This window comes from Panthera leo, chromosome B1, assembly GCF_018350215.1.
Source record: "Panthera leo isolate Ple1 chromosome B1, P.leo_Ple1_pat1.1, whole genome shotgun sequence".
Taxonomy (NCBI): domain Eukaryota; kingdom Metazoa; phylum Chordata; class Mammalia; order Carnivora; family Felidae; genus Panthera; species Panthera leo.
The window spans coordinates 148,542,347-148,567,551 of NC_056682.1; the positions used below are offsets into that span (position 1 = coordinate 148,542,347).

The 25,205-nt window shown below is 33.2% G+C and overlaps 1 protein-coding gene across 1 annotated transcript in view; it reads right to left on the reverse strand.

Moving 5' to 3' along the window:
• The window catches only part of CSN1S1 (casein alpha s1), a 29,372-nt gene extending 5,736 nt beyond the window's left edge, over positions 1-23,636 (reverse strand). The window contains exons 1-6 of the mRNA XM_042936714.1: positions 23,595-23,636; positions 7,563-7,625; positions 5,488-5,508; positions 1,205-1,237; positions 373-396; positions 200-244 (exon numbers count right to left, since the gene is read on the reverse strand). Coding sequence (XP_042792648.1) covers positions 200-244; positions 373-396; positions 1,205-1,237; positions 5,488-5,508; positions 7,563-7,625; positions 23,595-23,636 — 228 coding nt within the window. The remainder of the gene's footprint in view (positions 1-199; positions 245-372; positions 397-1,204; positions 1,238-5,487; positions 5,509-7,562; positions 7,626-23,594) is intronic.
• Positions 23,637-25,205: the final 1,569 nt, after the last annotated feature.

Genomic DNA, 25,205 nt, shown 5'->3' on the forward strand with positions numbered 1-25,205 from the left:
GCATGTATTAAAAACCTGGAATTAAAAAACTCATTAATTTTATTTTCAGAGAGGAAGCAGTCATTATCTAGAATCCATTAGACTACTTACTATGGATTACATTTTAGCAGATAATGAGAAAGAGAACAATTTATCAATATAACATTCTTACTCATTTCTTGGTACATTTGCCTTTGATAAGCTCATAATGAAATTTTACCAGATAGCGTTGAGAGAGTATATCTTCCTTTGAAACGTGCTTCTGCTAAAAAACAAAAACAATAACAAACATATATGTGTGTGTGTGTGTATACATACACATATATGTATATGCATATTGTAGCATATATTGGGTAATATTTCTATATTTTAAATTTGATGAATAACTCTTACCTGAGTGTTATTGGGAACAACTTCCTTCAAAAAAATAGAAACAAGCACACTTTTAATTTTATGACATTAATTTACATTTAAGGTAAGAATGCTAATTAACCAAACACTATTACTAAATAACTGTGGTTAACTGATTTTAACAACAAATTTTTGCATAACTGAGACAAGGTGAATAATTTGAGGTATATACTGTATTCAAGATTCCCTTTCTTCTCACTGCTTTCAGCAGGAAGATTATTCAGAATGTTGAAGGTGGATATAAAATATTCACCTTTAGTGAATTCACAGAAACTTGGGTTGGTCTTATTTTGTAATTTGGATGAAGGTCTCCCAAAGTTAAGGGAAAGACTTCATCATCTTCTATGCCTGCTATTTTTTCTTTCTTTAGGTTGACAAGGGGCAAAGAATGTGTAATTAATTAACCCCGAATGGGTTGATTTCTACACAGAATATGACATGTTAACATAATTGATTTAGAAACATAGCCACCATTGTAATTTTTAATGACAAGATTGAGTTCTACTAATATGGGTAGATTTCAATAAATATGAAACCTGGGAAGGGCAAAATAACTAGGGAAAAAATGTTTGGGCACCACAGATAGCCAGATACCATTGTTTGCCAACAACAATCTTGTCATTTTGTCTCTGACAAAGAGTTGTTTTCTTACATCTGTTGGGGTGATATTCACATCTTAAAATTGAAATAGAGTTACATATATGGCACCTTGTACAATGAGACCTTATGAAATATGTAACCTTCATGGTTCAACAAGCTTTCATAAATGTTTTCTAACTAATTGGGATATTGAATTAACATCAAAATCACTTACCTCGCTTGATGAACTGGTGCTAGTTTCCCTTTGCTAAGAGAAAGGAAACCAGTGTCATTGACCCTGGTATTTTTAGAGTTGTAAGGAAACTAGGTCTATACTTTCCTCTTGGGTTGCTGACTCCTGGTTTCAGATTTGAAATGAGTGATATGAAAAGCTTCAGGGCCAATATAATGTATTTTCTGAAGTGTCAATTTTATTTAAAATATATGGAGAGAAGAGGATAATAACTTACCCAATAACTTAAAAAAACATTTTTTAGTAAAACAAACACAGGTATATGATTGAGTAGAATGCAAAATGTATATGGATATTTTTTGCATGTGATAAATATGAAATTTGAAGAAAAAGCCCCATTCAGCTGACCTACCCAGAGTTAAGCATTTATTCTCGTGCACCTTTGGGGCTATTTTGAAGTGAATAAACTGGAAACACTAAAATACAACGACCAATTGGGGCACATGGGTGGCTCAGTCGGTTGGGTGTCTGACTTCGGCTCAGGTCATGATCTCACAGCTTGTGAGTTCATGCCCCATGATGGGCTCTGTGCTGACAGCTCAGAGCCTGGAGCCTGCTTCAATTCTGTGTCTCCCTCTCTCTCTCTGCCCCTACCCTGCTTGTGCTCTCTGTCTCTCATAAATGAACAAATGTTTAAAAAAAAAAAAATTTAAATAAAAAAAATGCAACAACCAATTTCAGCATGGACCTAAAATTATATTAGCTTTTAAAACATCTACCCTTTGAAATATGTAGTTTCCTTTTAAGGCATGTATGTTTATATTTATATATGGATATAACTTTTGTATCGAAGTGCAAATTTTAAAAGACTGATTCTAATATTCAAAAGACTATTCATCTCTTCAGAGAGTTGATTAACTATATATTAGGGACTTACATGTTTTTCCCACATTTTTAGATTGGGTAGCAGAGCCAATCCCCGGTGATCCCCAGTGATTGCTGCAATTAATTCTTTCTGCCCAAGGACTGCCCTCAACATTGAGAAAGCTCATACCCCAAGATGGCAGAGGTAAGACTTTTGTTGGAGCCTCATGTTCCATTTGTTAACAGTCATGCACATTTTGCTTTTTACTCTTTATTTTAATAAATAAGCAATGTTTTCACTGATCATCATATAAATGACATATTCCCTCTTCCAATTTTAACTTTATCTGGCACGACATTGTACATTCTTGGACTTGAGAAGTTTAACCTTTCTCACTTTGAGAAGATAGTTTTGCATGAAACAAAGCATATAGTGTGTACCACGTGTGATATAAAAGTGTAGGATGTCTTACCTCAGGGCCTTCCATAACATGTCCCTTAGGAAAAGAAAAAAGAATTAATTTTATGTTTCAAATGTAAAATAACAATTGCTGAATAAAAATAGACAGCAAAGATAATAGAAAATTGAGGCAATAGCCAAGTTATAAGGAAAATAAAAAGGCCTGCCTACCCTGGCCTGAGCTAACCAAAGGATTTACCTCCCTAATCTGCATTTCAGAGTTTAATAAAAATTATTTTGGATTCTTATATGTTGTGATAAACCAATGTAAATAATTCTACATTTTACTTTAACCAGTATAAGTTATTTTTTCTTTAATTTGGCTTTTTCAAGGTAAAGAGCAGCACTGGATTAAAGATCATGTGGTAAATAAAAGTGCACAAACCATTGGCTCAATGACACATACATACTTAAGCAAAATGGATTTTCTCCCTCTATATTCCATAGCAATATAGTGACATTATCAATAAAATTTAAGCTGAAAATATGAGTGCTGGTGTAATTATCCAGCTAATTCTGGCCAATGTGTGATATATCTTTTTTTCTTGAATTAGAAATATCTCTTTGTTTTGACTTAGAATTATTTACTTTGTGTGGGTATGTAAAAGGAATGTTTTTACTTCTTCATTTTCCTTATATTAGCTTTAACAGCTTTAAAACAAAAGATCATACGTCAGTTGACTTATTCTTAGTATACTTTCTGCCAAGAAAAGATAATCATTCAGGTATGAAGGATAGTTAGATATATTTATCTCATAAATTTTGAGCACCTGTGTGGTCTCTTTATACCAAATCTATTAAAAATCTAGTAGACAACTCATATTTTAAAAATCATGTTTAAATAAAGCAAATCATCAACTGTGACTATGTAAAACATCCTTTGGAGCAGATATATTGCTATATATAGTACCCTGAATGAAGCATTTCTTCAGCTTTGGTGATAAGTTCAAACAATTGGCCAGTCCACAATCACATCCATGCAAGCACACATCCCTTCCTTCCTTCCTTCATCCATCCATTCATTCATACTAATGTTTCATCTCCCCATAGGTGTAAAGTAACATCAATAAAATCAGTATTCTTTAGAATTCTCAGCAGAAGTCACATTTTGAATGTCTGAAAAGTTCTAAGAAACTATAAATGCCATAGAAAAACTTTTTTCTAAACTTAAATAATTTTCCCACTGCAAGAATACATTTTTTTTTTTGGCCACACTATTTAAAGAAAAATTTTGGTACCTTGGGTTCATCATTCTGTGTTTCTCTCAGAAGTTCTCTTTGCTGAAATCAATAAAGGGTAGCATGTAAAATATATTTTTGAAAGGACAAACTTTTAAAATAATTTAAATACCATTGGTGTTCCTTACCCTGCTCAGTTCACTGAGGTGTTCCTTAGGGATAGAAAAGAAAAGAGAAACAACATTAGTGAATAGGGATGTAAGTGAGTGAACATCTGTAAGAAAGTGTACCTTGCATTGTGCTGCTGCAAATTAAAAAATAAATATGTTTCTCATGAATGCACTAATATTTCTTGATATGTCATTTTTAACATCAGTTTATTTTTGCTAAGCTTTCTTTGCTTAAGCTGTATGGCAATATGCACTTAAAATAATAAAAAATGAGTCACCTCTTGATTTCAGCTCAGGTCACGATCTTGCATTTGGTGAGATCAAGCCCTGCCTCGGGCTCTGTGCTGACAGTGTGGGGTCTGCTTGGGATTTTCTCTCTCCCTCTCTCTCTCCCCCTTGCCCCTATTTGCACTCATGGGTGCACTTTCCCTCTCTCTCTCTCTCCTCTCAAAATAAATAAATAAAAATTAAAAAAAAAAGTTGTCCCAGTATATTTTGTTGTTATCTTTTATCTTATTTCAGTCATAGTTCTGAATTCTCTTGATCTCACCTGTCTGGTTCAATAAACCTAGTGTCTATTTCCATAAGAGGCAATAAAGAAGTGGACAGCACAACACTTGCGTCCGTTTGTTAACTTTATGGTGTATCTTGTGGAGATCTCCTTACCTGTCTTAATTCTCTTGGTGTAAGCTACAAAAGAAAAGAAGGAAGGAAGGGAGGGAGGGAAGGAGGGATGGAGGAAGAGAGAAAGAAGAAAAGTCATGTTAAAAACCATTCAGGCAAAGTTGGGTTGCCTATCAACTTTTTAAATAGTGGTCATGAAGTCAAATTTCTATTTGTGTTTTATTTGACAATTAAGTCACTAAATTATAGAAAATACAATACATAAAGGAGTATTGTTTAGAGACAGAATGTTCCATCCATAATACGTATGGAAATTGTATATTCTACCTAGGTTATGCAAAGGAAAGCATAAGTGTTTTACAAAGAGGCAAATGCATAGGCACAAATTAAAATTTAATGTAGCTTTTTAATATTTGAACATCTGGCTTTAATATTCTTTGTGGGTGCCTGGGTGACTGAATGAAGGAAATATTTGGTCAAGCTAAGTGAAAAAAAATTTATAAACTAAAATTAAAATACATTTCCCAAAAAAATGTGTTTGTCTTTTAAGAAAAATAAATGGATAACACTTACGAGAGCAAACCTGAGAGCCTGTCTTTCTTTGAGAATCTCCTATAGAATTAAAGTGTGAATGATCAAAAAAAATGAAAAACATACCAAAAAAAGGAGCATGTTTGTCCATTTGAGCACAAGTTCTCAATTTTAATTAGGTAAGCCAGCATATTTCTTAGGTAGAAGAAAAGATAATTAGTTTTAATTTTATAATCTAATTTTTAAAACTAAAGGAGACACGCTACTTGGTTGTTTCTTTTTACTAGGCTTAGAGACTTAGTAAGTCTGTGCTTAACAAAATGTCAAAGGAAGAATTGAATAAGGATTTAGTCGAAACAGAGATTTGAGAGAGTAATCCAAGTAGCTGAGTACTTGGATACATTTGAAGGCAAATGAAAAGTGGAGCAGGGAAGACATTCATCATTCATCATAGCTAACAGAAAAAGTTGGGAGCTGGGGGTAGAGAAAGAGCCTTACCTCTCTGCTCTCTGGTTCATTCTGCAAAGAATAAAAAAATAAATTAAAAGGTATTATTAGTTCAATTAGTGGGCAGAGTGGAGGTGTAATGACTCTTGCAAAAACGTGAGGTACAAGTACCTAATTGAAGATCCAGTGTGTAAATGAGACCAAATTATAAATCACATGTTGGAGTTCAAGTAGAAGAGAAAAAAGCAGGAATACATTAAAATAGATCATGTTAACATATTCCGTTTAATTATTTCTCTTGAATATTAAGATTTTTATTAACCATAAATATTTATGTAAGTTCATGTGCCCTCCTCTCTAAGAAAGTTTGTGAAAACAAATAAAAATTTCTCAGCACTTCAACTGAGTTTATTATATCACAGTGAATGTGAAACTGTTTTATAGAGAAGAGAACAGGTCTAGAGTCTGTGTGTTATCAAGACATCATCACTTACATTATATAATTAGAGGGAGTTCTTGGAATACAGAATAGAATACTCACTCGAACGAGTTCTGGCTGTCTATGAGGATGTTTCTGTGAAAAACAATAGTGAATTGTAAACAAAACAAAAGAAAAAGTAATCAAAATACAATAATAATAATTTCACAATAAATATGTACTATGAATTTAAACATTACTACTTAAGCAAGGCTTTTATTTTAATAGCTAAATTTATCTGAAACCACGTTTCCCTGGTAGCAAAATGGGGGGAAAAAGTAACTATAACTATTTAATTAACAAATATCAAAACAAAATAGGTTAATTATGTTCTCTCTTTGGAATATGACAGAAAATTGGGAAAAGTATGTAAAAAGACTAAAAAAAATTCTTAGTTTAAATTAATCCAGAATGATAAATAAGTTATTTAGTTTTCTAAACTACTATTACATGATCGTTCTAAAGGTGATTTTAAAGCATTACAAATTTGTGGAGTAAAATGTATGCTTTCCTAATTAAATGTTGCTTGTCTGGATTTTATTTTTATCATCAATTTAATTACACAAAAGATTTTCTCAATCTGAACCTTGACTCTGGAGACAAGGCTAAGTTTGATTAAATGATAGCATAAACATTTCTGATGTTTTCTTGGGAATAGAGATGTAGAATCTGTTTTCTGAGGAACTTGTATTCATTTCATTTGTAAAGACAAGATAAGAACTACTCCCATGACACATTCCTGGGGACTTGGATCTTTTTTTGTAACTCAAAGTCAGAGATTTCTTTCTGTTGGTGCTTAGAGTGTAGCATAAACAAAATTCTCTTGGTTAAGAAGTTGAGTTACTGGTGATTACTCATTATCCTTATAAGGATTTAGAGAATAAGAGTCTCATCAATAGAATAATGTGCCAGCACTTCAGAAACTTTTGCTTCTATATTTATTTGATGGTTGTGATGTCCAAATATCTCAAATCATTACTTGGTGAGTTTCCCTCCAGGTCATCCTTGTTTATTCCTCCCTCCTTCATTAGAAAGAAAACCAAATAACATTTTGCCTCACGTAACTAACAGAATAGCATTTCTTTTTACTTTTGAGAAGAAAAATAATTTACATTATCTAGTTTCACGGTCGACAGTGACCACAGTAACTTGATTTCTGAATCAGAAGAATCAGCCTTGTTTTTCTATACCTTGGGCAAAAATTTGTTGCCACAGCTATCTCAAATGAAGGTTGACTTCATTTCCAAAAGCAAAATACACTGGACTATGTGACTTTATGTTATATTTGATAAGGAAATACAGCATCTATTATATGTCTACAAATAAGCTAATTCTATAATGGACCAAGGGAAAGAACCTAATTACATTATTTGATGCTATTTATTATGTTGTACAATAACTAATTTTTTTGTTTTTGTTTTTACTTTTTATTAAATTTTTTTTATTGAGTAGTGCTTATATTTCAAGTCAAACATTGGATTTGGACTTAAGACTTGTGAAATATTACCATAGTTTTAATATCAAGACTTTACTAATTAGAGATCATCCCATGCTTTAAGATTATTATTCTCCATATTTCATGTTTGATAAGATATAAGATCATTTCTGACAAGAATCTGCAACTTTCTAAATTCTCTACTGTACTCACAGGTCTGGCAAGAGCAATAGCCACAAGACAGGTAAGGATGAGGAGCTTCATGGTGGTCAAGGCCTAGGTAAGAGAACAAAATAAAAACGAGTTAGGTCTTATAATAAAATTTGTTTCATGAAAAAGAAATCCTTGATTTTCCAAAAAAGGAAAATTTATGATAAAATAGGTCCATTTGAGGAGTGGTATTTTAATTAACATTATTTTTAATTTTGCTATTTAACATAAATTTAGTTTATGATTCTAGTTATCTTGCTCTGTGCTTATTTTAAGAAATATCAATTTCTGACCAATATTTTCATCCACTAACATTCTAAAAGAAAAAATTTGATTTTTGGGTATGGTGTATGGTTTTGTCTGAGGAATAAAGGATTATCAATATTTACATACAATTTTTAAAAAACCCAAACTTTTCCTCTTAGATCATCAGATTTGCTAAATGAGTAATAAACTAATTTATTTTATCTGAATTTTTTTGAAAATCTCTCCTTTAAGTCTATTTTAGAGCATTCTGTTCTTTTGGAATCTTTGTGAAAAATGGTATCAGTGCATTTGTAGAAATTATTAATCTCCATCAGTTATTAAAAAAAATCTAGCTATCACTTCATGTTTGACTACACTGATCTATCCATGACATGACTGTATGAAGATGATTGGACAGATTCATAAGATTCAGATGTCTTGTTATGTTTGATTTCCAGAGTTCCATCAAACTGCAAGAATCTGTAACTACTGACATTTATATGTAGTAGAAAAATGGTTTCTGGGGAAATTATTTTTAAAAATCATGTTATACATGTTATGCCTTAGTCAACAAACTAATACTGACATTTTTATATATACTGCTTCAGTTGAATCTAAAAACAAACTGTTGAATCTAAACACATTAGTAAAGAAGGCATATTTATAAGCCCAAAATGAGTTTACTATCTTTACCCATTTGTATCCTTCCAAATAGCCAAATTTAAACATCTTTACAAAAGTAGTCATTTATGTGTCTAACATTGATGTACTCTTTATATAATTAGTTTTATTAGCCACGTGACATGAAATAAAAATGGTCGTGAAACATTCTACCAGAAATGTTATAGTAATTAAAAAGATCAGAAATTATTTTGCATAGCAACTTTGCTATTGGACAAAATAATTCAAACTGCGTCATCAAAAGTGTCTATTGAAATTATGTATCTACTTTTTCAATATACAAGATTTTAGTTACCAAGTCTTAAAAAAATTATTTGATCTTTATAAAGCTATAGTAAGTTTTCACCAAAATCTCTGAGATCAATGGTGTCAAAATTTGCAAATGCATTCTAAACTACCATTAAATCATAAGAAGGTATCAATATTTGCAAACACATAGAAAAGTTACAAATGCATCTTAATGAAAATGAAAGAAAGATTAGACAGTGTGAAATCATAGTAAGTTTGTGATATGTAAACACAATACCTTGAACTCAAGCCTGGGAAGAAGAAGCAACCTGGGTTGATGATCAAGGTGATGGCAGATGTCTTTGCTCCACAGCTATTTAAACCAAGTGATTAGTAAAATGCTAATTTTGTGGTTTCAGTTCAACCAATAGGTTATTTAAATTCTAAGAATTCTCTCAAATAAGAAATTCATTTTCAGTTCAATTTCTCTCCCAAGAAATTCTGTGGAGAGCTTCCAACAAAGGAGTGATTCATGCTCTGATAACAGAATATAGAGGAAATGGAATATCATTACTCAAAATTAAAATACAAACATATCCAACTTTATGGTTATTATAGGAACATGATTGTCTGTTAAGTGAATAATTGGAAAGACTAATATGTAAGTAAAATTCTCTTTTTATCTTTTGAAAAATCCAATGCCTATAAAGAAAATTCTCGGGATGAATTAGAGTCTTCAAAATTTTTCAACTTTTGTTAACATGCTAGGTCATGGTAAGAATTCATGATTTACTTCACCTTTTAAAACTCAATTTGTCATACATTAGTTATTTTAATTATTCACTTTGTGGGGTAACTTACATTGTATATGCTCTGATTTTTTTTTTCCAAAAAGGAAATGTAATTTTCCTATAAATTTTGGTGGCATGTTAACTTCATCACATCATTTTTTATTTGCTTTGCTTTGGAAGTTCTAGTTGTGATATCATACATTAATTTAGTTACTAGATTGTTTAGCTAAAAGTAATAATTATTGAAGAATTAAATTTTTAAATGTTGCAAAAAATAAATCATACCTCTGATTTTCCATCTTTTAAAGTAAATAAAACTAAAAAAAAAAAAAAAACAAAGTCCCACTCTCCAATCCCCAATTTTACTCCTAGAATGAACTTGCATCACACATTTTAGAAAGAAATATTATATGTTGAAGAAAATTTCCATACATAGAGAAGGTTTTTTAAAAATACTGTTAATTGTAACTGCATTTTTATAAGGAAAAAACGTACCATATATTCAAAAATTTTTTAAATACTATAATGATATTTACATCTTATTCACAATCATGTGACAGGAACATTATTCTGTATTAAAAAGAAATTCCAGAGTGGGTCAGGCTTTCTACAATGGGAATCAGAGAGATTGGTTTTCCATATTGAACCTCTCTACATAGTATCTTTCTTGCTGACTACATCATATCAATTTTAACAGCTTACTAGTGTTTTCTATTCACAGGCATACCTTGGAGATATTATAGGTTGGATTCCAAACCACCCCAATTAACTGAGTATTGTAAAAAAGTGAATCAAATGAATTTTTGATTTTACAGTATATATAGAAGTTGTGGTCTTTTAAGTGTGTAATAGGATTATGTCTAAAAACCAATGTACATACCTTAATTTAAAAAAAAAATACTTAACTGCTAAAAAATACTAACCATCACCTGACCTTTCAGTGAATCATCATCCCTTCACTGGGGGAGGGTCTTGCCTGGATAGTGATGGTTGCTGACGTATTAAGGTGGTGATTGCCAAAGGTTCGAGTGGCTGTAGCAGTTTCTCAAAATAAGAAAACAATGACATTTGCCACTTCGATTGACTCTTGCTTTCATATGTGAGTTTTCTGTAGTGTGTAGTGCTGTTTGATAGCATTTTATCCACAGTAGAACTTCTTTCAAAATTGGAATCAATATTCTCAAACCCTGCTGCTGTTTCACCAGCTAAGTTTATTAATATTCTAAATCCTTTGTTTTCATTTCAACAATCGTCATAGTATCTTCCCCATGAGCAGATCCCGTCTCAAGAAACCACTTTCTTTGCTCATCCATAAGAAGCAACTCTTCATCTGTTTAAGCTTTATCTCTAAATTGCAGCAATTAAATATAATAATAATGAAAAAGTTTGACATATTGCAAGAATTACCAAAATGTGACACAGAGACATGAAGTGAGCAAATGCTGTTTGAAAAATGGCGCTGATAGACTTGCTCAAGTCAGAGGTGCCATACACCTTCAATATGTAAAAAAAAAAATGCAATATCTTCAACATACAGTAAGGTGAAATGCAATAAAATGGGCTATGCCTCTACTCCGATTCATGCAAGCATCTTTAACTGCATTATAGTGCCTTGTTTTTGTCTTTTCTAGATAGCATATCCAGAATGATTGACTTATTTTGCCCCTTAGAATTACACTATATAAAAATCTACTGTAATTTATAAAAAACTACTGTATCTTCATTTGTTTATTTATTTTTTGTTCACTTATTTATTAACAGAGATGAAGGAACTGGACAAGGTACTGTGGATATAAAAGTTGAGCAAGATAAGGGACTCCTAGGTGGCTCAGTTGGTTAAGCGTCCAACTCTTAATTTTGGCTCAGCTCATGATCTCATGGTTTGTGAGATAAAGCCCCACCTTGGGCTGTGTTCTGAGATCATGGAGCCTGACTGAGATCCTCCCTTTCCCTCTCTCTCTGCCCCTCCCCTGCCCCTGCTTGTTCTCTCTCTCTCTCTTTCTCAAAATAATTAAAAAAAAAAATTTTTTTTAAGTGTTGAGGAAGACAAAATCCCAGGCCTAGTACTATGGTGGGTACTCAACACACAAAAAGCAAATAATTTTAATATTTTTGATAGTCCAAAAATAGAGATTTGAACAGGATCTCCAGAGTACCTATGAACAGTTGAGACTGGGAACATACTTTTTAGAAATGTTTGATAATAATAAGACTTGTCATCAAAAGGAGACAATCAAGCTTTTAGAAGTGTCTAATCTGCATCATTAAACAAGCCATCTCTTAGTGAACTTGTGTATCTATCATGAGATTTCTCACAAACTCAAAATCCCAATTTTTCTGTCTATAATCCTCTATAGATAAGGATTAATTTCCACTTTGTCTGAATTAGGTATTGAAGAAAGTTACTAGGTTGTAGTTTTTATTTTTTATTTTTTAAATGTGTATTTATTTTGAGAGAGAGAACATGAGTTGCAGAGGGGCAGAGAGAGGGGCAGAAGAGAATCCCAAGCAAGTTCCATGCTCAGTGCAGAGCCCAACACTGAGCTTGATCTCATGACCCTGAGATCATGACCTGAGCCAAAATCAAGAGTTGGACACTCAATTGACTGAGCCACCCCTCCTCGGTGCCCTGGTTGTAATTTTTAATAAATCATTCTTATCATTGTAAAATGTAACTGTTTCCTATAACTTGAGAAAAGATGGTTTCATGTTTTGTACATTTGTGCAATGCCAAGTCCTACAAAATTTTAGCCTAAGTTCATTTGCTTTATATTGATGTTTTTCATTTGCTTTACCAGTTAATTTTGTTCAGTTCCAACCATTAAAACAAAGCTCAAATTTGAAACACATGTTTAGGTCATTTATAGTCAGATAAGCCTTTGCCCCATGAGTAAAGAAATGAGATTATTACCTGGTTATCAATTTTCTATTGCAATAGAGTCACATGGACGGTGAACATATAACTGATCATTCAACAAGGAACATTCATAATAATGAAAAGTTATGCTCTCAGTAATTATAATAGAAAAAGAGACACAAACTAGGACTATTTTAGGCACACCGTGGCATGACCACTCTAACGATATCACACAACTGGTTTTGGAATTCCAACAGAATCCCTAAACAAAAGAAAATGGAAGGCGGTAGATGAGGGGCAACTAAATAGAAAGCTTTCTTGTTTTCTAGTTTTTTGATAATGGAAAAATTATTTCCTTCTTGAATTCATACTTATTAGAAACACTAATTAGCATAAAAATGAAGAGAAATGTCAGTAGCCATTAAATGACACAGATTTTGAAAAATTAAAGTTAAATGGTAAACTTTACTATGCAAGGCTTTGTATATTGTTGCAGCAGGTTGTGGTCCAGACTCACACCTTCTTTGAAGGACTCACTTTGTATGAGACTATCAATAATTCAGAACATAAAGTTTCAAAATTAGTTTGTCATAATTCTTTCAGGAATGTTTGGTTTTATGACTGGTGACTCTTCTAGGAAAGTGTCCTTTAATTATGTGACTAACAGCTAACCTTCCAGAAGGAAATCTACTGAGAAATGTGAAAGATACTTTTTTTTTTTCTCTGGAAACCCACACGTCATTTGGAACCTAACAGAAGACTCACAATGGATGCTTGGTAACTACTCTCAGGTATTGTATGACTAGAATCTTGGAATTCAGAAGTAAAATAAGAGTCCTTCTCAGGGAGTTGTTGTCTATTATGAATGTATGACATTACTGGAAATATGGAATCTATGTTTACTTTTGTGTTCGTATCTAGAAAAAATCTCCTTTTTAATTCTTTAGTATGTTCTGAAATAAAACACACAACTGGAGTAAAGTGCTTTAATGCAGTGGTTGCAAACAAGGCCCTGGGGTCACACTGTCAATTTAAATCCTGGCACTCATTAATCTGCTACTATCTTGGGTCAATCATTGTGCCTCAATGTTCTCATCTGTTTAATAACATCCACTTCCTACGTGAGAAAAAAATGAGATTACATACCTGCAGTACCTGAAACAAAGTGCTCATTTAAAATTATCATTATTAGAATATGATTTTATAAAAGCCTCAACTATTTTGTGCCCAAATTATCCTCTTACTTCATAGATTTGTAAACTTTGTGAATTTATGAATGACATCTTTATGTTTATATGTCATAGAAAATGTATGGAAAGGTAAAGACAAAACTTCTAATAGTGACCACAACTAAAGAACTTTTGGGATGGGACATGAAAAGGGAATAGAGAAGAGAGCTTAGAATTTTTACTAATGAAGTGCTGTACTATTGTATATTTTCACAGAACACAGTGAATTAGAAGGTGCTTCTCAACTTTTAATGTACTTATGAATCACTAGGGTATCTTGTTAAATTTCAAATTCATGCTCAGTAGATCTGAAATGGATCCTGAGATCCTGTATTCTTAACAAATTTTCTGGTAGTGTTATTTCTGGTGATCCATGGGATACACTTTGACCAGCAAGGAACTAGGAGATTTGAAAATGTAATATATAGTCTCCTCCTTTAAACTTACCAATGATGAAATTTTGCATATAAAAAAATTAAAAAGTACCTAACATCATGTAAAGACATGTAACATATATAGCAAAAACAGATGCTAAATAATTCTGAATCATATTTCCATGAGATTTTTACCTTCATAACAATGTCTAGAATAAAGAATTTTCTCACCTCACCGTAGATTCTTTGTGTAGGTAGGATGTTCTATTAGCAACAGTTTGTCTATGTAATACCAATTCTATCACCTTCTGGATACCTCCAACCGAAATTCATTCATTTTGCCACTAATGACACTTTTACTTACTCAAGACATATGGGAAAATGAAGCTAACATTTAACTAAATGCTACCTAGTGAGTTCTTTCTAAAAGACTGGGAAATCTGATGTGTAAAGGGAGTTTTGCCTATCAGAAATATACCTTCCTCTGGCTTGACGGAACATAGTTTTCATAATTGATATGCCTTCCTGGGTCTAATCATTGTATGTCCTTGTCTAACAATGTTTTTATGGGGATATATAATGTATTTAACAGACATTGTCACCTAGCATAACCATAATTTCCCAAACAGATTAGTAAGCCATCCATCAGTAAAATGGAATATATTCATTTATTAATTTCTATGGTTCTTAACAATGTTTTAAAGCCTTCTTACATTTATTATTCTGGTCGCTCCTCACAAGAATCATGCACTGTTGGGAAGGCAAGAATTATTTTCTCTTTTATGGATGAGGAAACCAAGCCTCCATAAGTTAAGTAAATTAATTTCCATACAAGGTCATGCATCAACTAACAGGTAATGATGGCTTGCTTCTTCCAACGTGAGAGCCTGTGCTCTTGCTAATATACCACTCAACAAGAGCATTTAATGTATATAAGTTATTGTATCTTTAGATAGGAGATAGAGGAAGTAAAATCCTAGCAAGAACAGAATGCCTAACATGCATGTAAGATGAACTGACTTAAACCACCAGAGCATAGTCTGAGAATAAGAGGAACTATCTGAATAAAAAATGTCACAGTGTTGCTAACAACAAGCTTCACAGTACTTCTGGGGAAGTCTGCAGACTGTCAAATATGCAATGTCCTTTTAGCAAGTACACCTTTATCGGTATTAATGCTTCTTGATTAGCTAGACTTTAATAGCTAGTAAGATTGTTTGTCACTGCTATGGAAGTACTGAAGTGCCTAACAGTGAATATTAGACTAGAGAGGGCAATTTTAGAGTTGAAAAATTTTAAAGATAAAGAAGCTGTTGTTAATGACAATAAGAAGCTAATGAGTGAAGTGAGGTAAAGTCATTTTTTATCATTTATGATTGAAATATAGTTGACATATAATGTGATAGCAGTTTCAGGTGTACAACATCGTGTTTTGACACATCTACACCTTACTCAGTGCTCACCCCCATAAGCATAGTCACCATCTGCCATCATACAACCTTATTATGATATTATTGACTATATTTCCTATGCTGTACTTTTCATCTCCATCACTTCGTCTTATAACTAAAAGTTTGTGCTTCTTAATCCCCTTCATCTATTTCGTCCATCTCTCTACTTCCCTCCCCTCTGGCAACCACCAGTTTGTTCTCTGTTAAGAGTCTGTTTGGTTTTTGTTTATTTGTTTTGTGTCTTAGATTCCACATATAGGTAAAATCATATGGTATTCGTCTTTCTCTGTCAGACCTATTTTTAGGTAAAGTGTTTTAAAGAGGTCAGGAGTTTGATTGGACTATTTGTGTGGGCACTAATATAGGCCACCCAGGATCATGACAGTTTAAAGATTGAAAGAACCCTCTGCACAAGGATAGCATTAGGGACTCTGATGGACAGTAGATGGCAGCAGTGAGATGAAGAAGAGGTCCAACTGGAGACTAACAGGACTTCCAGGTAACAAGGCCCCTAGAATACAGTCCCTGCAGAAAGTCCTCAGGAAATGGAAGTGGTGGTGGAATGACCATTCCTCCTCCTCTTGTGGACCTCCAGATACAGGTGGCAACAGGGAAGGGACACCTCCCCCAACTTGCAGGAGTTAGAGGGTATTTTTATGTGAGAAGATTCAGGTTCAAATTTCTGTCTTTCTTGGAAGTCAAGGAGATGAAGGGGTTTCTAGTAATATTACTGAATTTTTGTAGACACAGTGAAAGGGACTGTGAGGAGGCTGTGGAGCTGGAGCGTTTCCGAGAGAGAGAACTCTGAGGGAAGTGAAGAAGAAGAGATAGCAAGCTGGGGATTGTTGACATGGCCAGTGATTAAATTACAACAATGAAGGATGTACTATAGTGGAAAAGATCCACAGAGCACATGGAAAGTCATAAAAATTTAAGAAGTAGAAATTATTTTAGGAATTAACCTCTAGACGGCTGATACAATAAGTACAATAGAAATCCAAAGGACAGATGGCATCTAATGGGTTGATCTAGTCAAGAATTTGAAATTACTATTAACATTTGGGTAAGATTTGGAAAGTTGAGAAGTGAGAAGGAAGTTTACAGATGAGGGAAGTGCTAATAACAAGTGGAGGCAGGAATTCAAACTCTAAAATAATTCTGTTGGGACTACGAAGCTATACGTTTTTTAAAATGTTATTATATTTTTTAAGTTTATTTGTATTTATTTATTTTGAGAGAGACAGAGACAATGCAAGCAGAGGAGGGGCAGATAGAGACAGATCCCAAGCAGGCTTCAAACTGCCAGCGCAGAGCCCCATATGGGGCTCAAACTCAGGAACGGTGAGATCATGACCTGACTCGAGATCAAGAGTCAGATGCCTAACCGACTGAAGCACCCAGGTGCCTCAAATCTATACATTAATAAAGTTTATATATTGAAAAATGCTACAGTTGTTGAGGAATACAAGAACTTTGAAGGCATAAAAAAGGAGGTGCTACCTTCAACATGAAAAGAGTAGGAAAGGAGTCTTGGAAGATGAGTAGAAGTGTATGAGCCGAGGAAGTGGGGAAGTGAGGAAAGAGGGGAAGTGAATTACAGATGAAGGTGGGGAGGTGTGTTGAACTGTCTGTGCCGCAAGCACAACATGGAAGGCTATGTAGTACAAAGAGAAATTTGGATTTGATATTGAGAACTGGAAATTCTTCTTCTGATGAGGAAGGCAGAAGCCTGAAAGGCTGGCACTCTCTCCCTGGGCCTGGTGATGAAGCTCTGTAATGTTCTTCACCTTTGCCCACCCTACCCACCCCAGCTCTTTCCTGGATGTCATCACCTCCTCTTGTTTCAGATCAGGATGGTTATGGATTGTTCTAGCCCAAGTGCCTCCGGGGCCTTCCTCTTCCTCTGCCTACAAGCCTTCTGAGGACACAGGAGTTGGGTGCCTCCCTGTTCCAACAATTCACATGCCCTGTTTCTGGTCTTTAGGTTCTTTCCTTTCCAAGCACGTTGCTGAGGAGACAAGGAAGAACATTCACTACTGTGTACTGTTAATTGTAGTGTCAGTCTTCTAATGCAGTTAGATCCTTCCAACAGTAATACAGCCTGACATTTGTTGAGCACTTTTAATAAGCCAGGGTTCAGGCACTATGTTAGCACTTTAAAAAAAATAATAAATCTTTTATTTAAATTCCAGTTAGTTAACATACAGTGTGTGTTAGCACTTTTTAAAGATTTCCTCCTTATAAAGATTTTTTCATGACAACCCAAAGAAGTAATTATTTTTATTTCAATTTTAGAGATGGAGGAACTAGGGATAACAATAGTTACACAACTTACTTGGGCTAAGACAAAAATGGTGTATCTGGCTTGAACCAGGCTATCTTATTCCAAAGTGCCCCCTCCTATTTATTTTTTAAAATATAGCCCCCAAAGATTTTCTGTGTTTTGTTTTTTAAATTCTCATAAGCAAGTAGATTAATGAAACCCTGAAGTCAGTTTTACAGGTTTCTGGTATTCAGCTTGTAAGCTGAGATACAGAGTTTGAGTCACAGCCTTCATTTATTGTAGGACAGTTGCAGATTTGAGTTTAGTGGCTATTTGAGTTTAGTGGCTATATTTACAAAATTTTATTTTGTTTTTTAAAGTTTATTTACTTTGAGAGAGGCAGACAGCACTTATTTCACAAGTGGGAGAGGGGCAGAGAGGAAGTGTGAGAGAGAATCCCAAGCAGGTTCCATGCTGCCAGCGCAGAGCCTGATGCAGGGCACGAACCCAGGAAGTTGTGAGGTTATGACCTGAACCAAAACCAAGAGTCAGATGCTTAACTGACTGAGCCACCCAGGTGACCCTATATTTACAAAATTTTTAAGAAATCAATAAGAGAGAAAAGAAAAAGATAAACAATTCATTAACCCACATGCCAAAGATACCTAATCATTGGCAAAAAATGTGAAGCATGTTTTTAGCTATTGATATCTATATATCTATATATCTATATATCTATATATCTATATATATATCTATATATATATAGTTGGTTGGAATTGTTCCCCACATGATGGAATATTTTCCTTTTCTTTCCTTAGGACTCTTTTAAGGCTCTATGGACCACAGATGGAAAAACAATGTTCTATGTAATCTTCTATAATGACTCCACAATATTCCATCTTATTAATACGTTACAATTTATTTAGCTACCCTTAAAGGGGCATTTATATTTTCAAAGTTTGTTTTCTGCTATTATACATATGGTTGTGACATGTATACATGTACGTGAATTTTACTGCACATTCTCTAGCAATGTTTTTAGCATATATTTCTAGAAGAAGACTTGAAAATTCCTGAATCAAAGAGTATAAACATTTCTGATCTTTGATTCACATTTCCAAATACTCTTCAGGAACACTTTTCAGTTTATAAAAGCAGAATTCATGTTGGAAAGTGCCTGTTTGGCCAGGAGTTTTTTATTTTATTTATTTATTTATTTATTTATTTACTTATTTAATTTATTTATTCATTCATTCATCCATTTGAGAGAGAGAGAGAGAGAGCAAGGTGGGGAGAGGGGAAGAGAGAGAGAATCTTAAACAGGCTCCATGCTCAGCGTGGAGCCCTATACTGGGCTTGATCCCATAACCTTGGGATCATGACCTGAGACAATATCAAGAGTCAGATGCTCAACCAACTGAGCCACCCAAGCGCCCCAAGGCCAGGAGTTTATATCAAATATTTTTCATTTAATTTTGGGGTTAATGACTTTGCTAATTTATTAAATTGATGGGCAAAAGTTGTATATTAATATTAATTTGAATTTCTTTTATTATAAGGAAGGTTGGCTATTTCCAAATGCATATTGTCCATGTCTACTCATTTGAATTATTTCATATCCTTTGTCTTTCCCTTGGGGAATACTTTTATATTTTTGTAGGTTTTTATTTAATCATAACTATATCTTTTATCATTAATTTTGTGGACATGTTTTCACAAATACAATTTGCCTTTTAATGTTACAATAGGTTTAATGTTGAGATGTTTTCAGTGCTTAATCAAACAAATCAAAATTTTGTTGAATGGTGCTTCTTTTTTCTAATTTTGTTGTCTTTAAAATTAAAAAATATGTGTTTTTTGTTTCATATTGTTATATTTACTGAGTTATATAATAAATGTAGATTATTGTAATGGATTTAAAAAAACTCACGTTTTTGTGGTTGAAAACTCATACCTTTTCTTGAATCCAAGGGGAAAAATCCTAAGCACCTAAACCTTCAGAGGCAGTGGGTTTGGCCTCACACCCAGTTCTAATCCTAGCTTTCTTATTTTTAAATTTATGCCTGTAATATCAGTTTCTTTTCCATGTTTTCCTTCTTTACATTTAATTCTGTGTTACTAATTTTGAGGACAAAACCGGAAGTCAAAATAGTCAGCTCTATTTTTGTTTAAGTTAACACTAAAGACACAGGTCAAGGACATTTCATTTGCCCTGAAATTATTGTGTCATCTTGGAGAGTATTAAGATATATCACTGAAAATAAGAGAAACATCCATCACCTACAAAACAATGGCTTTTCTGATGAACAGTGAGAAATGTCTAGAATGGTTGAATCATTATATTGTATACCTGAAACTAATAAAACACTGTATGTTAATCATACTTCGGTTAAAAAACAAAAACCATGGCTCTTCTGTGATATATCCAATATGAGTCTTAAAAATGCCTTCATCTCAGATTGGTTGCATAGTTTGCCAGAGTTCTTCAAAACAATGAAATATCTGTTTTATGATATAAAATTAGAATAGTGTCTTTTTTTTAACTCAGAAAAGCAGTAACTACCAAAATTCTCTAGCACAACATATAAATTTGATAAAAAACATCAAACAATTTTGGGCAATTTTTACCTAAATTATCATTCATATACAACATGTGACATATGAATCTTTATCTTAAAATTAGAACTGTATATATTATTTAAACTTATTAAATATTATTTTTTTAAAGCATAATAGTTGTTTCCAAAGGCTCATTTTAATGTCATGTTCACATTTTAGGGAGAGGGCAATATAGGATGTAATCTTTACTTTGTGGAAAAATGAAAAACCATCGGCCCATGATGGGGTGATGGGTTACTTAAGTTAAGGCACCACGTCCACAAACCGAGACTTATATGTAACGTAACTGCAGTTTCAACCGTCAACCAGGAACATAACCACTAACCAGTCAACATGGAATTTCCTGGTCAGTACTAAGAAATTTACTGATAGACTCCTTCCTGTCACTGCCAATCAATTTATTTTCTTTCTTTCTTTCTTTCTTTCTTTCTTTCTTTTGCCCTCTCTTTACCTTTAAAAACCTCTCTTTTGTTTAGTTCAGCAGAGGTCCTCTCTGCTTGCCAGAAGGAATACTGCCCATTGACAAATCACCTCATTAAGTCAATTAGATTTTCAAATCTATTCGGTTGAATTTTGTTTTTTAACAACTTATACAAATATAAGGACAATGATTTTTCCATGCTTTCATTTCTTTGCTCTTAAAAAAAAAAAGCAACACTCTTTATTTCTTTACATTATCTTTTTATTTTTATTTTTTTTACCCTTCTTATATAATAGAAGAAAGGTTGAGAGTAAGGGCTATATGTATAACAAAATAATTCCCTTTAAATATTTGTCGCCAATCAGTATTAAAATTTAGATTTAATTTTGGAAAGAAGATATAAAGTTAAAAATAAAGACTAATCAAAAAATGAGGAAAAATCAGAATGAGTATCTTCCCAGAAGCATTTGATCACTCCCTGTGGGTATTTACCAAATACTGAGAGACAGTACCCCCTGGATCTCTTGCTTTTCTGAATGTCTTGCAAATAGAGACACTGGCTGCCTTTATTCTGAACTATCTTTTCAAGAATGTTTTTATAAAAAACATCTTAGGAAGTCTTCTTTCAGAATAAAGGGCAGGCTTGTATACTGTCCAGTTATAATAAATATAATGGCTCTTTCCAGGGTAAATATCAGGCTCATTATAAAAAAAAAAAAAAAATTGAGTTCCTAAAATTTGGAATTCCTCCCCTGTAACACACCTACTGTGTATGCAGATATCACTTGCCCCTCTTCACAAAGCACTGTAAAAACTGGGGAAGACCCAGTGTAGATGTTTAGACTCTACTGTGATTGTTGTGTGTACAGGAGTCTAGTCTTCTGCCAGTATCTCTGTAGCTGGCTGTCTCTTTATTTTACAAGATAAAGTCATAAGACCCTTCAAAATTTCTGAAAAATTTTGAAGTACTTAACAGTCTACTCAGGGAAACTTTTCAAGCAAGCTAACTTTGTAAATCTTGTTTCAGGCTCTTGATTTTGGGAAAGAAGAAAACAAGGAAGGAGATGAATATCAGAAAAACCATCAGAAGTGAGATCAAGCTTTTCCCTGATGAACGACTCTGGAAAAAAAAATAAAGGAAAAATAATGAGAGAAGTAGCAAAACACAAGACTGAAGGCACCACCTGACTAGAATGCCAAAGCTCGTTTTCACTGACTAAAGGAAATTTACCTTGGAAAATGATTGTCATGTAAACAATTTTCTATGGTGTTTTGAAGTATTATTGATATTACACCACCAAATCAATAATGGAGTAAAGAGGTTTTACTGTTTCTTTTTTTTTTCTTTCTTAGTTCCTTTTTTTTTTTTTTTTTTTTAAAGTAGGTTTCATGCCCAGCACAGGGCTTGAACTCATGACCCTGAAATCAAGACCTGAGCTGAGATCAAGAGTCAGACACTTAACCAACTAAGCCACCCAGCTACCCTTTAAGGGGGTTTTTCAATACAATTCAAGAAATTGTCAATCTCTTGGCATCTAGAAATCAACATGGCAAGTTTGACAATTTGATGATATTTAATAAAATGTTTAAATAGGAAATCACTCAAAAAAGTCATCAAAACTCTTAAAAAGTTGTGAATCAAGGCCTTCAGTTTTATTGATAATTTTATCACATTTTGGTCAGTTAGAAGTCAAGTTTTGGGGGACCACATGGCCTTTGGATTTACATTAATTGTTTTGTACATTAATATGAATAAAAATGAGATAGGAAAATTCCCAAAATGAAGAAAGAAGCGATAAAAGAAAATAGGGATAGAAATAAACAAAGGAGATTTTTTTAAAAGGATTAAATGGGCAATGAACTTATATTTGTGAAAAGGCTCTCCTTTATTTTTTTTACCTTCTTTAGTTCTGGTTTTTTTTTTCCCTCTTATTCTATCATCACATTTGGTTAGCCTATAGTCCTTTTTTTGTTCTTTTTTTTTTTTTTTTTGCATTACTTTCAGTTGTTTTAATTTTGTGACTTTACTCTCTTCCATCCAAAATTCTGAATGAAGGAATCTATAAATATAGAAATGTTAAGATTAGTACCGAAAATACATAAAAATCTCAAATTTATGATACAAACAAAAGATGTATAATAAATAAGCAAGTCCTATGTTACTATGATTTTGTGGCATAATAATGGACTCCCCCATCACAACTTTACCTGTTTTTTTTTAATTTAATTTAATTTTATTATTTTTTTAGAGAGAGAGAGCATGTGAACAAGAGAGAGACAGAGAAAGAGTCTTTTTCAGATTTTTAAAAAATTTATGTATTTATTTATTCAGAGAGAGAGAGAGACAGAAAGAGAGAGAGAGAAAGACAGCAGTGGAGGGGCAGAGAGAGAGGGAGAGAGAGAATCCCAAGCAGACTTGGAGCTGTCAGTGCATGGAGCCTGACATGGGGCTTAAAGTCACAAACTGTGAGATCATGACCTGAGCTGAAACCAAAAGTCAGACACTTAACCAACTGAGCCACCCAGGTGCCTCACAACTTTACCTGTTTTAAATTCTGAATCTTGGTAAAGATAGTATGTTTCAACTAATCACTCCTATCAAGATGTAGATTAATTGTCTGTATGCAGTTAACTTTGTTTTGTTTTTTACAATAAGCAATTTAGAAAAGATTAGAATTATGCCAATGAGAGCCTTAGGGCACCTAGAGTGTTTTGACAGGTTAGTAGCAGAAGAAAGTGGTTGGATTGTGTGGGTCTGTAGGGGGTATACTGTTATGGGACATCCTGGCATAATGAAGTTAGTCAGTGTTTAGTGGTATTGACAAAATAATGCCACCTATGTGATCAGAGAAAGACTAGAAATGTGTCTAACCTGAAGTTTCATCATTTTGTCTAATTCCAGGACCGTAGTCATGGTCTCTGCATCTAAATTTCCCTGTGTTTGTTATAGAACTAGGGAGCCAGAAAATTTTCAAACACCAGAAGATTTGATTCTTGGTTACAAATCCCTGAAACTGACTCTGGCTACATTGAAAATAAGGTTATTGAAGAGGAGGATTCAGAATTAAAGGATAATTTAATGTTAAGTGATCAAGTAGCTCTAAGGTGGAAGATAGTACAGCAAGGCCATCTAGTGGAATAGGCTGACCCCTGTACAGCAGTTGGATCAAAATGTATAAACTTAGCACTTTTGGGTTATTCAGTCAAGATTCACAATTCCAGGTAAGAAGTTCTGATTATCCAGCTTGGGTCATGCTGGCTATAACAAAGCATGAAGAATTAGGATCTTGTTCTTTGAGCTTCCATAGTGAGAAAATCAAGTATGTGCACATGCTTTCACACTAAGACTACACACAATAGAGGAAAGAAATATCTCCAAAAGGAATTCAGAGAGCTATTTAAAACTGGAAGTTTGATGGTTTACACAATATAAGCCCTACTCAAACATGGAAGGAGATTATCTCAACTGTACTAAGAAATAAAATAATTAGTAGTTTTATATTTGTAATCTATAAATCAAGCCTGGATTCAGGGCTTGATCCCATCATCCTGGGATCATGATCTGAACCTCAGAAGAGTAACCGACTGAGACATTCTGGTGTCCTATGGCTTTTGATTTCAAAAGAAACATTGCTCAGGAAGTGCTTTGATTTGAATAAATGTGGCTTCTTTTCAAATCTATGAAAAGAAATCACTTAAAACAGTATTTATATATTGCATTTATTATGGAAAGTTGTTCTTATCCTTGTAACTGTGAGAGTAATTTTTGTAACATGGGGTTTTCTTCAAATTCCATGAAGATTAAATGAGAAACTAAATATAATCTTTAAGAAACTTATACGTTTTGCCACAAGAAGGGCCTTCTTTTCCTGGTAGTCAGGGTTATTTCATTTTAAAAATCCTGCTTAAAAAAGTTAAAATTGTGGAACAATCAGTGGTTTTCTAACCATCTTGAGGAAGTTACTTTTATTTTTCTCTGCAGAATTCAATTGATAACTCTGAATATACACTTTTTAAACTAAATAACACTTTGTAAAATGTTACCAGGTAAAGTTAAAAATAAATCTGTGATCAAATATATTTGGTAAGTGTTGGTTAAAGATGACTATCAAAGTCTTTCTTTTTTTTTTTTAACTGAAAAAGATTTCAGATCGTTTAATTCACTAATCTGCTTTACAAATCTCAAAGAGAAAAGCTATACAATGTAGTATTTCCAAAACATATTTGAGAAAGGAACTCTTTTTTTTATTTTGACCTACCAATTACAGGTTCTTGCAAATTTGGGGAAATACCAGTACAAATAGTTAGAAAGAGACCTTGTTGATGCATCATAGTTTTTAAAATAAATTATTTACTTTGATTATTACATCATTTCACCTGTTGTTACAAGTTCTGCACAGACTTCTGTTTTTATACTGATTTCCCAGCTCCTCAGTGGTTTACACTGTCCATTCCCCGGTAGTCAAATACATTTTTACTGACT